Here is a 13971-nt window from a genome sequence, read left to right as displayed (position 1 = left end):
GGCTTACAAGCTATAGGACCAGTATCACCTCTGACCTGCTTCCTCCAGCCTTGGTTTTTCATTAACAGAGCTAGGCTAAAAGGCAACAATGGTTTCCTTCAGCAGGAGTGAGCAAGCTTGGAACTGAATCAAGCAATGTTAAAGAGGAGCAGAGATCACTGTGTGGGGCTGCTTCCCAACTGCAGATAGACTAATCCAAAGTTAGGAGCCAGGTGATTTGGGGAGCAACCACGAGACTCTATAAAGAGGACAGCACAACCATCACTGGAAGGGATCAGGTGAAAGCCTCAGCCAACCAAAATAATAGGCGGGCAGCTCTTTAAGGGCCTGATCCTGCATCCATTGAAATCATGGGGTGCTTTGTCACTGATTGCAGTGGAGTCAGACCCAAGCAGCAACAGTGTGGCAGAAAGCGTGTGCCTTATCTCAGTGGAACCAGGGGATGCGTAAGTTGCATTGGGTCCGCAGCTTGCCTGTGACGCAGTTCCGTACCAGTGGAAGCTGTAGTGTAGACAGTACTCTAGCGTTGTTACCACCAGCCCCTCTGATCCTATTCTGCACAGATCTAGATGGCGTGGTGGTAAAAAAAAAACAAACCCAGAGTCCTGGCTAGGCCCGTGCAGTAGTACGGCTCCACTATTAGTCAGAAACCTGGGTTCTGTTCTTGGCCCCGACACTCATCTGAAGTCACTTCACCTCCCACTCCCTTTCCAGCTTGTCCCTGGCAATTACAAGTGCTCTGGCAGGGACTGGCTCTTGCCTTGTGTGTACAGCGCTTAGCGTAACGAGACCTCGACCGCAGCTGGCACTGCTGTCACACAAACAATTGCCAGTGCAGACACGGCCTCAGGTTGGCAACGTGCAGTCCACAGGGAACAAATCCCGCTTTCCTCCCGCAGCCAGATCTCCCCACTGCATCCAGCACGCAGCCCGTGGCCAGGACACCCATGCTAAGTGCCAGGGGTTTATTAAGGAGCATTTCGTCAGTACTGACTCAGAAAGAGGAACGCCACCTTCCGGATCAGCCATGCTACTTTTTGCAGCACCTCTTCTGTCCTTAGGTCTCCCATGCAAATATGGACAAGTACCAGCCTTGCTTAGCATGCAAGACAACATCACAAGGCAGTCTGGCTGCAGGAATTCCCCATCCCCAGAGGTTGCTGTCTCCAGCTGCCCCCATCAGGGCTGTCCACGCCGCCCTGACATAGAATCATAGATGCGCAGGGCTGGAAAGGACCTTGCGAGGTCATCTAGGCCACCCCACCCCCCTCGTGCGGAGGCAGACCCAAGCATACCTAGAACAGAATCCGACTCTGCTCGAGGCTGTCCTGCTTCCCAGCCCTCCTGCTCCTCCTCCATGTGTCCCAGGGACTTTACTCATCACCTGTTCTCAGGCTGTGCCAGCAAGAGCGGGTGGCGGATAGGGGCATGCTTGCTCAGCCATGGCCGAAGTGCACTCTGCTGTGGTTACGAAACCGTTGCCCGCTCGGGTCAAGTGAATCAAACGGGTTTAACCAACGGGGAAGAAAAAGAGGGTTAGTTATTCCCTGGCACAGCGGCAGCATGGAGCTTGCGGGCCCTGCTGATGAGAACCCCTCCAGAGACACCAGGAGCATCGTCCTGCACGTGCCATCCTCCGGCCAGAAGAGCAGCTGCTGGATTCGCCAGCTGATCCCATTCAACTTCTGGGAAGAGGTGAAGAAGCTGCTGGTGCTGTCGGGACCACTGGTGAGAGCGAGGGAGGGCTAGAGATAGCCAGGTTTGTCCAGCGTCTTGGTGCAGAGCCCCTTGCTCCGGGTCTGCGACTCCCCTCAAGTTGGATCGGCAGAGCCCTGAGTCACATGGGTTTGAATCCTGCTTGCTAGGTGGGAGGCGGCTGGATGGATTCCAGACTTCCAGGTGATGAGCTCCTGTAGGTTTTAAGTGGCATTTGGAGGTTTGACCCTCATTGTCCTTCTGGCCCCATCCTGGATCTTCTTCCCTAGCAGGCAGACAAGCTGGCCAGCCCAGCTCAGTACATACCCTTCTTCCACTGCCTCTCCTAGAAAGTCCAGGCCCCCTCCCATTGCAAGGCTCAGAGCCCCAGACCCCTGGTTCAATTCATCCCCTGGTCCTGCCCCTCCCCTTTGCTGTGTGCTGAAACGACCACTTGCCGCTTCCTGGAGTATAATCAGCAAAGGGGAAATGGGTCAGAGAGGAAAGGGAGGTAGGAACCGTAGGATCAGGTACAGTGTGGCACCTTAAAGCCCCCAGCACTGGGGACGCGGGTGGATGGTGCTTGCTCGGAGAGGGAAAGGGACGAGACATCACAGAGACGCTATCGGGAAAGCCCCTGTTCCTGGAAGGAGCAAGAGATCCATGGGCGCTGCTGAAGTCTTCTTGGCTTGTGCCTTGGGGCAGGTATCTTGCCTACAGTAGAGCAGGAGGCGAGCCGTAGGCTGCACAGAGGTGGTTGAGGAGATGCTGCAACCCAAAGGGAATGGAGCAGGGGTAGTTTAAGCATTTAAAATGGTGGCAGCAGCTTGGGGCCCATCTTGACTAAGACTTCCCATCAGTGGAGCTGATCAGATATTCCCAAATGTGAGACACGCCTGGGGTGCGGAAATGCAGCTCCGTCGCACCTGTTCCGATCTGGGCTCAATAGTACTACTCCGGGCTTACCCAGATGTAGCAGAGATCAGAGTCTGGCCTATTTAGCCAAAACACAGAGTTGCTGGCATCACCAGCCCCTGTGGAGCATCAGGTGGAGTGATTAACCCTGAGCTGACCAGGGACTGGCTAGAACCGCGAGGAAATGACTTGGTGACAGAGAGTCATCGCATCAGGCCGAGTCTTTCAGAGAATTTCCAAGGGCTGGTGGATAAACCTAAAACCAGCTTAATCTGGGGGTTGTTGTTTTTTTTTTTTAAATATTCTAACGTTATTCGTTAAACCCATTTGAATGCAAACAATCCCACGCGCTCTCTTTTGTACAGTACAGGAAGAGTGTGTCCTCAAGGAGCCTCTCGGTGTAATCACACCTCCAATTCTGCAGCCTGCAGTCACCCTGATCTGTTTTTCCTCCCCCCTCCCCGCCCATTTCTAGACCTTGATCCAGTTGCTGATCTTTATGATACATGTTGTAAGCTCTGTATTCTGTGGCCATCTGGGGAAGGTTGAGTTGGCCTCCGTCACGCTTGCTATCGCTGTAAGTATTTTAGTTTTGAGTCTTTACATAGGTTGTATCCTTTCACGCCAGCTCATGTATGTGAAACGTCTCTTATAAAATAGCAACTATGTAGTTGGAGAGGTGGGTTGGTGGCTGAAGGGCTGGTAACAGCCTGGGATAGAAGGGGACCTTTGACATCTCCTTTGCCTTTCAAACCCAGCCCTAGATGAAACTTGTGACCATCTGAAATTGCACTGTCATGTTTTCTCACTGTTGTTTTATTATTATGACTATTTCCAGGTTATAAACGTTACTGGCATCTCTGTGGGGTTTGGTTTATCTTCAGCATGTGACACGTTAATATCCCAGGTAGGTAACAGCTGCTGGTCTCTGATCTCTTTGTTTTAGAGATTGTGTTGTTGTTTTTTAAAGACACTGGCTGAATATAGTCGCCCATATTGCACAGGGCTGTCATAATTGGTGTCTGAGCTTCTATAAGAGTCAAAGCCAAGTAGATGAACCCTTAGAAGATCCAAACTCCATAGGTTTTGCCCTTCAGGACACCCAGGTGAGCGGATCCTATGAAATACCAAGGAATGACTCAATTGTCTAAGCAATGACCTAGATGCCCTAGAATATGCAGTTCAAAGCTCCATCAGGGTCCAACGTGGCTCTTCATCTTGCAAGGATCCATCACATGTCATGCTTCTGCAGAATGAGACTGCAGTGTTCTCCCAGGACAGTCTGGCTGCTGGAGTTGAGCCCAGGACTTTTGGATTTAAAGATGTGAGCCTCTTACTCTTGTAGCAAAAGGACCAGGTCCATTAACTCCAAGGCTGTAACAGACTCATAAGCTACTAAGTGGGGTCAGAGAGCCACACTGCGGCAGCAGCTCCTAGACTAGTGGGTCTCAACCTTTCCAGACAACTGCACCCCTTTCAGGAGTCTGACTTGTCTTACTTACCTCAAGTTTCACCTCACTTAAAAACTACTTGCCTACAAAAATTAAACATGAGAATGCAGCACAGTTACTGAAAAATTGCTGAGTTTCTCATTTTTACCATGTAATTATAAAGTAAATCAATTGGAACATAAATATAGTCTATAGAGCAGTATAAACATGACACTGTATGAAATTTTAGTTTGTACTGACTTCACTAGTGCAGTTTATGTAGCCTGTTGTAAAAGTAAGCAAATATCTAGGTGAGTTGATGTACCCCCGGGAGACCTCCACATAGCCCCAGAGTTACACGTACCCCTGCTTGAGGACCACTGTCTTAGACCACCCTAAAAGCCACATCCTACCTGTTTTGCATGGACACTGAAGGATCCCAGGGCATGTTTTTAATGACCCTCAAAGTCCTCACATGCCGCTGTGCTACAATAGGCAGTGGGTGATGCCCGACACTCCTGTGCAGTTCCTGTATGGATCCCCGTCCCCAAGTGGGAGGAGCATGCAGGCTTCTAGGCCATGGAGAGAACTGCCCAGCAGTCCCTTAGTCAGCGCAGTCAGGGGGTTGGAGGTGGAGAGGGTGGCTGAAGGATGCCATTGGATTTAACCTCTTGTTTTCCAGACATATGGCGGTAAGAACATGAAGCGGGTGGGAACCATCCTGCAGCGTGGGATCCTCATCCTGCTGCTTTGCTGCTTCCCCTGCTGGGCTGTCTTCATCAACACCGAGCAGATCCTGCTGCTGGTCCGGCAGGACCCGGAGGTCTCCAGGTCGGGCGTGTGCTCCAGTTTGTACAGCTCCGTGCTGCGGGTCACACGCTCTCCAAGAAACCAAGGGGACGGGTGCCTTAAATTACGTGCTAAGGCCTCAGGGACACCGGAGCAGCCCCCTTATGGACCAGGCCCAGCCCTCGGCGACACCGGTGGAGCGCTCCCTTCTCCCCGCTGGCCGGGCCCAGCCCTCGGCGACACCGGTGGAGCGCTCCCTTCTCCCCGCTGGCCGGGCCCTGCCCTCGGCGACACCGGTGGAGCGCTCCCTTCTCCCCGCTGGCCGGGCCCTGCCCTCGGCGACACCGGTGGAGCGCTCCCTTCTCCCCGCTGGCCGGGCCCAGCCCTCGGCGACACCGGTGGAGCGCTCCCTTCTCCCCGCTGGCCGGGCCCAGCCCTCGGCGACACCGGCACAACCCCTCTCTCCCTATTGGATGGGTTCTGCCATCAGCCCGCCCCATGCAGCCCGCCATTGTATTAATTGGGGTCACATCCATGGGTATAACCCAAGGGAGAATTTGGCCTTGAATCTTGCTGCCTTTTGAAGGTAAATTCTCTGCCTCCCTCTTGCACAGCAGCTGAGGCTTATCAGACAGGTCTCCGCAGGGGAGCCATTTCTTGTAACAATGCTGCGGAGCCACGGTAGGAGGGTTTAGCCACAGTGGAGGAAGGCAGAGGGTAGCTGGTCCTCCTGTGAGCCATACCCCCCCACGTTACCCAGCGAGCATGGAGGGGCAGGCCAGGGCTGGCAGGGGAAAAGGGATGTTTTGGAAGATGCCCTGTACTAATTGGGGGGTTTTGTATCTTCCCCCAGGTTAACCCAGGTTTATGTGATGATTTTTATCCCAGCTCTTCCTGTAAGTTCCCATTACCCTCGACTTTCTCTATCAGTCACTGCTAGGAAGTCACTTCTCTCAGAGCCCAAAGCCAGATGCTGCCCGTCCCCTCAGCTCCATGGAGTCCCATGGCCCCTTTCTCTGCCTGCAGTGGCTTCTTGCATGCAAAATAGTCTCTCTCCTTCCTGCAGGAATGGTCAAAATTGGAGACAGCCCTGGGTGGAGCCTCACAAGAATCTACTTATGTACTGGCCCAGGGCGAGTGCTCTGTGGGATTTTTAGGACAGGCTAGTAAACTGTCTTCACTTTTTCATGCCCTTCAAGGGCTAGTGAATAGATAATATTATTGCTACTGTTATTTTTTCCCTAGTGTCCAAGAGCGTCTTAAGGGTTTTTGTGCCAGGGCTGCTAAATTTTCATTTACCAGTTTTGCCAAGCTGCCTTGGTAGGTTTAATTTGGGGTGCAGGATGAGTCCGGCATCTCACCCCGACTTTGCAGTTAGCCCCGAGCTCTGTTACCCTCTAGGTCTTTTGAATGGCGCTGGAAGTATGTTTTTGTCCTGCACCCCCAACCTCAGTGATGCCGTCCAAATCAGACCCTCCTTCCTGTGCCCCATGAATGCCAGCTAGGCACTGTGCTTTCTGCTTCTCCTGTAATCTCTAGACTCTGCTCTGGCCAGTCCCCTGATCTCACAGGCTGATTCACTGACTTTTGCAGGCGGCTTTTCTGTACCAGTTGGAGACGAGATATTTGCAGAATCAGGTAGGATGCCCCTTTACCTTCACGTTCACATCTTTGTTAAGTAAAGGGGGCAAATCTCTCATTCTGTGCAATTGCTCAGGGTGTCTCTCTCAGGTAATTTGCCCCGAGACATAGTTGTTTTGCACCGTGTCCAGTAGCCCATATAAAACACGCACGCCCAGTAGTATCCTATTGCTGCAGTTTGAGCCGCCCACCTGGGCCTGTGTTCAGTGCAGCAGTTTCATTTGCATTTGTGCTAATGACTGGCCAATCCTCCCTCTGTTAGGAGTTTGGGAAAAACAAAGGTTCTCCGACATGATGTTCCCATTGGAGCTCACTCTGTATGCATTTAGCTGCCCTTTTAGAGTCCAGCTAATTAAGCTTCTCACTTTGCACATGCTAGTATTTCAGTGGATCACCTACATGTCTCCTACTTTCCAAGGCAATAGCGATATTGAATTTTGCTCTCTGGCTTTATTTTCCACAGGTCAATCTTTTTAGCCAGTTCTGGTTAGGTGGGTTTTTGTGGGCATTCCCGACTCTAGCTAATAACTGCAGCAAGACGGTAGGGTATTAGTTCTGCATCTGTATTCCTTCTCTGAGGAGCTCTCTGTAGCAAAAACTGCCACTCAACTTGGCATTTCCATTCCTCAGAAACAATAATATTTGCACAATCCTGAGGATCTCAGTCACGCTTTGCAAGGATGTGCAAAGTACCATTATGCCTAGCCTACATGTAGGGAAACTGAGGCACAGAACGGTTAAGAACTAGACATTTCAGGAGTGGCCTGTAAATCTGTGGTCAGGTTTTCAGAAGAGCTGAGCACCCATAGCTCCCACTGACTTAAATGGAGTTATGGGTGCTCAGTGCTTCTGAAAATCAGGCCTTGGGGTTCTAAAGTTGGGCACCTACAGACTAAAGGTACCCTAAATTAGAGGCCCCTTTTGAAAATTTAGGCCTAAATTACTTGCCCAGGATTACACAGCAAGTTAATGATGGAATTGGGAACAAAACTCAGATCTCCTGCTCTCACCACTCAACCTGCTGCTTCCTGAATGGTGTTTGTAAAAAGCCATAATTCTGATGGAACTGGAGGCTCCTAGCCAATCAGAATACAGAGCTACTTCCCATCAATGCAAGGCTGCTCTCTTGAATAAAATTTCACTATAGCATCATCAGTTCTATCCTCCCCCGTCACTCCACATCTGCCTCAATTGCTCCCCAAGAGTTTGGTATTGAACAGATTGGTGAGGCACTAACATACGCCTTTCTCCAGAAGCCATGTTTATGTTTTAGACAAGGCAACAGAAACCTAGGAGTCCAGTTAAAAAAACACAGATCTGTATTTTGTTTAATTTCAGAGGATAATCTGGCCAGAGGTGCTAAGTGGCATCGCTGGAAATATCATAAATGCAATTGCAAACTATGTCTTTCTCTATGTGCTGGGCCTCGGAGTCATGTGAGTAGTGTCTAAATATTTGGAAGAAAAAAACTAGACGTCCAGCTATGGCTCAATCCTGAGTGGTACTGATTTTGGGGGGCCAACTTGAGACCTCTTTAAAGGGGCCTGGTTTTTCAGAGACCAGATGCTCAGCACTTCAGAAAAATCAGATCTCTTTAAAGGTGTCTCAAGTTGGGTGCCCAAAAGCATTAGCCACTTTTGAAAAATCTTGGCCTAAGTGAACGAATGTGACTTGGTCACGGATGGCTACAGAGACACAGCCTGGATCCCTAGAAGATACTAAAGCTCTCTTAACTTGCACATGGATTCCAGCTGAGGCTAGTGGGACTTTGCTTAAAGGATAAAACCAAGCAAGGGCCTCAATATTTGGCCCAGTGGTACGACTAGCTCTCTTCATCCAGAGAACCAGGCCCCGAGACGATCCACAGGTATCCCGTTGGCCATCGCAGAAAGGCAGTCCCCTCTCACTGGGTACATTCACCAGATACAGAACAGACATTGCCCTGATGTCCTTCCTCTGTAAAACCCCCCACTTGCTCTGTCAACGTTGTCTTTGACTGAGACGGGACTTCAGGACCCGAAAGCATTAGCATAGGAAGTGAAGCAGCTGTGAGTTCATGTTTGTGCAATGCTTGGGAGATGGAAAGTGCTAGTGATTTGTAGGGCAGAGTCATTTCTCTGGGTAAAAGCACAGGGCAAATATACACACGCCAGCTGGAAACTGACTGGTAGCAAAGGGTACCATGGAGACTTCTGGGATATGGAGTCCAGGCCAATCAGATCGTACGTAGTGATATGTTAGTGCCGTAGGAAACCAGCCCCTGAGGATTAGCCATAACCAGCTGGGGTGCTAGTCCATCCACTCCAGCATTCTGCCCCCAGGGCCCGATTCCGAATGTTTCAGGGGGAGGTGAACACCCCACTCACTGAGTACCTGCTCAGCAACGCACCGCTGTGTGTGGAGTGGGCGAGATGCTATTGTCGTCTGGGCAAGTGTCTTCAGTTCAGCTCCTTAGCGAGGCTTTCGCTGCAGCTAGAGCAACTGCCGGCGAGACAGGGCTCTCTGCAAGAGCCGAAAGTCCAGCTTGCTTTCTCTATCTCTTTCCCAGGGGTTCGGCCTGGGCAAACACTATTGCTCAGTACGCACAAGCCATCTTCCTGTTCCTGTACATTGTCGCGAAGAAGCTCCATGTGGAGACCTGGGGAGGTGTGGTATCGTTCTCTTATGCTTTTGTGTGTCTGCAAAAATCTCCGCTTCACCTGGGAGACCCTCTCAGCTCCCCCTTCCATTGATTTGCATTCTGTTGGTGAGAAGGGTTAATGTTAACCTTGGTATAAGCATGTCTGCCAGATGCTGTGTTACGCTGTGTTGGTCTGAGCTGTAACTTGCGCATCACGAGCGCTGGGTGAGCCTGGAAAGAGAGTCTCGTCGGTGATCAGCGTTCCTGGGGAACTGAACCTCGCTTCTAAAGCTGCCAGAGGTCCCCGGGCTGCAATCAGAACAGCACCCATCCCATCCTGCTCTCAGTTCTGTACACGTGCAGGAGTGACCCGTAGAGCTGGGGCCTGGGTTTGTGAGTGTCAGTTAAGGCTCTGTGGGCCCGCTGGGATGTGTTAACGGACAAAGCGCACTCGGCATCTCTGGAGTTCCTGCTGAGGTTACACGTGGCTTGGTAGGGCCCACTGAGTATGGAAAGGGTGGCTGTTTCCCCCTGGGATTTACAGAAATGTCCAAGCTGGTCCCTGTCTCTCTCTCTAATATGGCCTAGGCCCCGAAAAGATTAGGTTGAATTCTAAACGCTCTTGGAGTTTGGGTGCATCTGAATTGGGGCTTTTTCTCTTTGCACGTCACTTGCTCTGGAAAGTGGAAATAGACGCAGTCAGTTTCACTTCCTGGTTCTCCATATGCTAAACCTCCGGGCTGACTCTTTACACCCTTCATCTTCTTATCCCAGGCTGGTCCAGCGAGTGCCTCCAGGAGTGGGACACCTTCGTCACGCTGGCTGTGCCCAGCATGCTCATGACATGCATTGAGTGGTGGACCTATGAAATCGGAAGCTTCCTGATAGGTCAGTGATGGGAGGAGCATGCTGATGGGGCACTAGAAATATTATCACCAAGGAGGATCTACCACAGTGGTTCTCAAGCAGGGGTACGTGTACCCTTGGGGATAGGCAGAGGTCTTCCCGAGTGCACATCAACCCAGCTAGATACTTGTCTACTTTTACAACTGGCTACGTAAAAAGCACTACCGAAGTCAGTACAAACTGAAATTTCATACAGACAGTGACTTGTTTACACTGCTCTATAGACTATACACAGAAATGTAACTACAGTCTTTTATATTCCAATCGATTTATTTTATAATTATATGGTAAGAATGAGAACGTAAGCAATTTTTCAGTACTAGTGTGCTGTGACACTTGTGTATTTTTAGGTGTGATTTTCTAGGCAAGTAGTTTTTAAGTGAGGGAGTTTCTAAACTTGGGGTATGCAAGAGAAATTGGCCTCCTGAAAGGAGTCTGGACAGGTTGAGAGCCACCGATCTGCCTGACGTATCACCTGCCCTTTAAAAGGCTCTTTTTCTGGGGATCAGAATACAAAATTCTGACTTTTCCCCCCGAATTCAGGCCTGCTGAGCGTAGTGGAGCTTTCCGCACAATCCATCATTTATGAGGTGTCCATTGTGTCGAACATGGTAAGAATTTGGGGTTATTATTTACGTTCCGGCACCACCTAAAGGCCCTCCCTGAGAGTGGGGCCCTGTCATGCTGGGCGCTGACCAGCAATGCAAGACAGCCCCCGCTCTGAAGCTCTTATGGTCTAAATTGGCAGAGGAAGCCAGACAGCCAGTCATACTGAAGCATTAGCCTTAACTACAATCAGCCTCAAACATGTCCCACATCTATCTCTTGGGCCCAGCTTCCACACTGTCACCCCATGTGCCCAGACCTGTCCCTGTCTCCTGCTCCCAGCCTGTCAATCCATAATACCCTGCAGTCTGGGGTTCAGAGAGACGTTACCTGCACTCCCCAGCCGTCAGGTAGGCCAGTGTTATCCCTTTTTTACAGATGGGAAAACTGAGGCTGGGAGGTGAAGTGACTTGCCCAAGGTCACAGATGGGAATCGGGGTCAGAGGCAGGATGAGAACCTCCGCTTTTGTGGCTACCCGCCCGTGCGCCGATTACACCTGGCTGTTGCCCCTCCCTCTGCCCGACCTAAAGTTTTAGATCATGCTCTGCAGAGCTCCGTCCACATTCACCTTCATTAGCTCACGGGCCACCTCCTACCAATTGTCTCGGCTGGAGGTGTTTGTAACACTTGTCCCCCTGGGTCGCCCACGACGTCCCCTCCCCAGACCAACGTGTGTTGGTGCTTTGGGATTTCAGATTCACTATGGACTCAGTGTAGCCGTCAGCGTTCAGGTGGGGAACGCGCTGGGTGCTGGGAACCCAGAGGAAGCCAAGAGATCTTCCATCACCAGCATTCTGTGCACAGGTGCGTGACTCTTAGGGTGACCAGATGTCCCAATTTTATAGGGACAGTCCCGATACTCGGGGCTTTTTCTTATATAGGGTCCCCACAACCCTGTCCCGATTTTTCACACTTGCTGTCTGGTCGGCCTAGTGACTCTGCATTGGCTCCATCCCTCCTGGGTGGTCAGTCTGTATGCTACAGTGCCAGACAAAGCGAGATGCTCATGGCTCTGCCTAGTGCTGGGCATAGCAAGGGCAGCTGGTTTTGCAAGCTTCCTACACTGATCTTTGCCAGTTGCACCTCAGTTCTCCCCTGCAGTATCCTATTGTTTCCAGCCCTAGGACTCAGCCGGATTGCCTGCAGTTATTTAGTGATATGGGCACCTAGGGACCAGGGTGACAGCCCCAGTTTTGTTTACACTTGTGGCCTGAGGCAGGTTGCTCAGGCCCTGACAGGAACTGGATTTCACGTAGTCGTCCGCTTGTGATTGCTCTGCCCGACTGACTCCTGACTCTGCTTTTCAGGGTTTCTTTGCCTGGTGGTGGACGTCATATTAGCAGCCACAAAGGATGTGCTGGGATACATATTTACCAGTGACAGGTGAGTTGCTCCGATTCGGTACTACGTCTTTCACAACAAAGATACAAGTTACTATTAAAGACTGAGCCAAGGGAAGAATTGTTTGGGGGCTTAGGAGAGCCTGCTCCCAAGCCCACTGAAGTCAGGGGAAAGGTTCCCAGTGACTGCAGGGGACCTTAACGCATGGGGTGGACCCACTTGCCTTCTCCTACGCTCTGGCTCATGCATCATCTGAGTACAAAGCAGGGATCTCGCTGGAAAAACGATGCTGCATCTGAGCAGGGATTCACTCGAAGGAGAGAGCACCTTGGTGTATGTTCCTCTTTATTTGGATCAGAGCAAATTTTGTTTCGGAAGACGTCAGCTGATCAAGTCATGGGGAAAGCCTGCTGCAAAAAGCTTAGTTAGCAGGGCGGTACAGATGCCACCCGGCCCAACAGACTTTTCCTGATCACACCCAAAGACACCCGAAACCCTCAATCGCTGGTTAAAGACCAGCCAGCCGAGAGCGAAGAGTGATTGATGAGATGCTGACTTTTCCCAGTGCCGCAGCAGAAATGAGGGTCAAGACTTCCTGTAACTCCCAGCCTGCGGCATGGCCCTGTAGTACTGTTGTGCTCGGTCGCACTGTAAAGTGTGTGCTGTAAGCAAGTCTCTCTCCAGGCACATCTGTGCAAGTCTGTGAGGGTCAGCAGGTTGTACAGAATGCAGCAATGTGTTCGGGGCATGAACTAGTTTAGCTGTGACAGATGCACTTTCTGAGCCTGATTGCCTCCTCCATTCCTTAAACAGAGAGATCATCGCCCTGGTGGCTTGGGTTATACCAGTGTACATGGCCGTCCACGTGTTTGAAGCCGGCTGTGTAAGTACTTCAAGGAATTAACCGTGCTGCTGCATTTGCTCTCAGACATTATTTCTGATGCTGGTGGAATTCGGCTCCAGGTTGATCAAGGAGAGAGTCCAGAGTTATTCCCATGGCTAAGAGCCTGGGTAATGTCTGCCTCCAAGATCACAGGCCCTAGGGAAGGACTCAGAGGAACGAATACGTCCGATGTAATGGGGAAACTGGCCAAAAGGAAAATCCTTTTAATAGAAGGGCTAATAGTCAATGCATGGTGCATTCAGATGGAAGGGAGGGGGTAGGTATGGGGAAAGGAAAGGAAACGAATGCAGGAAACATTCCCTGCCTGTGGGCCTACAGGAATTACTGTGTGGCTCATCTGTGAGCAGGAGACAGAGCAATGAGTACAGAAGAGAGACAAACAGTGGTCATTTGCCAGGGGCTGTATTGAAGAAAGCCGGTTCTCCTGGGGCAAGGCTCTTATACAAGCTTCCAGGGGTTCCCAGCTGCCTGGCTGCAACCAGCCATGAAGCGAGAGCTCAGCTGTGGGGAGGGTGTCCCCCCGGGGGTTCGATAGAGGTCAGTAAGGGGAAGTAAAGCAACCAGTATGTGTGGGCAGTGTTGCTGCCAGCACCAAGCCTAGGGGACTTACTGCAACCAGTGCACGTCCTTCAGAGTCATCTTGTCCTCCCCCCTCGCAGTGTGTAACCAGTGGAGTGCTAAGAGGCACAGGGAAGCAGAAGATTGGTGCGATCTTGAATACAGTTGGCTACTATGCCGTGGGCCTGCCGTTGGGAAGCGTGCTGCTGTTCGTGGCCAGGATTGGAATGATAGGTACAAACATCAGAAGGGTGGGGAAAGGGAATTAACCCTTTAGCCCTGGAAATACCAACGCCCAAATCCCAGGACAAAACGAGCCCAGCACCAGATGTTCTAGGTTAGACTCCATTGGTCGTGTCTCGGAAACAGGGCTAAATTGTTGCCATGCGTCTTGGCTGCTTTTTTTTTTTTTTTTAAACCTAAGGCATAAAAACTTTAGTGCCTTTAAAATGGGCCTAAAGGTTACTCAGTCCTTGTGCTGGCTGGTGTTGGGAGAGGGGTGGGGTCGGAGGCTGGGGGTGGGTTTCGAGGGAGTGGGTTTTGGATGTTGCTCCTGTTTGGTGCA

At 51.1% G+C, this 13971-nt stretch overlaps 1 protein-coding gene across 5 annotated transcripts in view; it reads left to right on the top strand.

Moving 5' to 3' along the window:
- Window positions 1–1408: 1408 nt before the first annotated feature.
- Window positions 1409–13971, top strand: part of LOC140899686 (multidrug and toxin extrusion protein 1) — an 18263-nt gene continuing 5700 nt past the window's right edge. Inside the window, exons 1-14 of one of the 5 annotated variants that reach the window (XM_073315579.2) lie at window positions 1409–1695; window positions 3086–3187; window positions 3449–3517; window positions 4723–4871; window positions 5683–5725; window positions 6423–6467; window positions 7809–7906; window positions 9019–9116; window positions 9865–9978; window positions 10540–10607; window positions 11299–11407; window positions 11911–11986; window positions 12758–12827; window positions 13508–13640. In XM_073315579.2, coding sequence (XP_073171680.2) covers window positions 1429–1695; window positions 3086–3187; window positions 3449–3517; window positions 4723–4871; window positions 5683–5725; window positions 6423–6467; window positions 7809–7906; window positions 9019–9116; window positions 9865–9978; window positions 10540–10607; window positions 11299–11407; window positions 11911–11986; window positions 12758–12827; window positions 13508–13640 — 1441 coding nt within the window. In that variant the 5' untranslated portion in view covers window positions 1409–1428. Of the gene's footprint in view, window positions 1729–1757; window positions 1900–3085; window positions 3188–3448; window positions 3518–4722; window positions 4872–5682; window positions 5726–6422; window positions 6468–7808; window positions 7907–9018; window positions 9117–9864; window positions 9979–10539; window positions 10608–11298; window positions 11408–11910; window positions 11987–12757; window positions 12828–13507; window positions 13641–13971 lie in introns of those variants that run through there. The other 4 variants (XM_073315578.2, XM_073315583.2, XM_073315580.2 and 1 more) reach the window with 4 other exon arrangements.

The sequence above is a fragment of the Lepidochelys kempii genome, chromosome 17 (genome assembly GCF_965140285.1).
Source record: "Lepidochelys kempii isolate rLepKem1 chromosome 17, rLepKem1.hap1, whole genome shotgun sequence".
NCBI lineage: Eukaryota > Metazoa > Chordata > Testudines > Cheloniidae > Lepidochelys > Lepidochelys kempii.
This window is presented reverse-complemented; position numbering and strand designations above follow the sequence as displayed.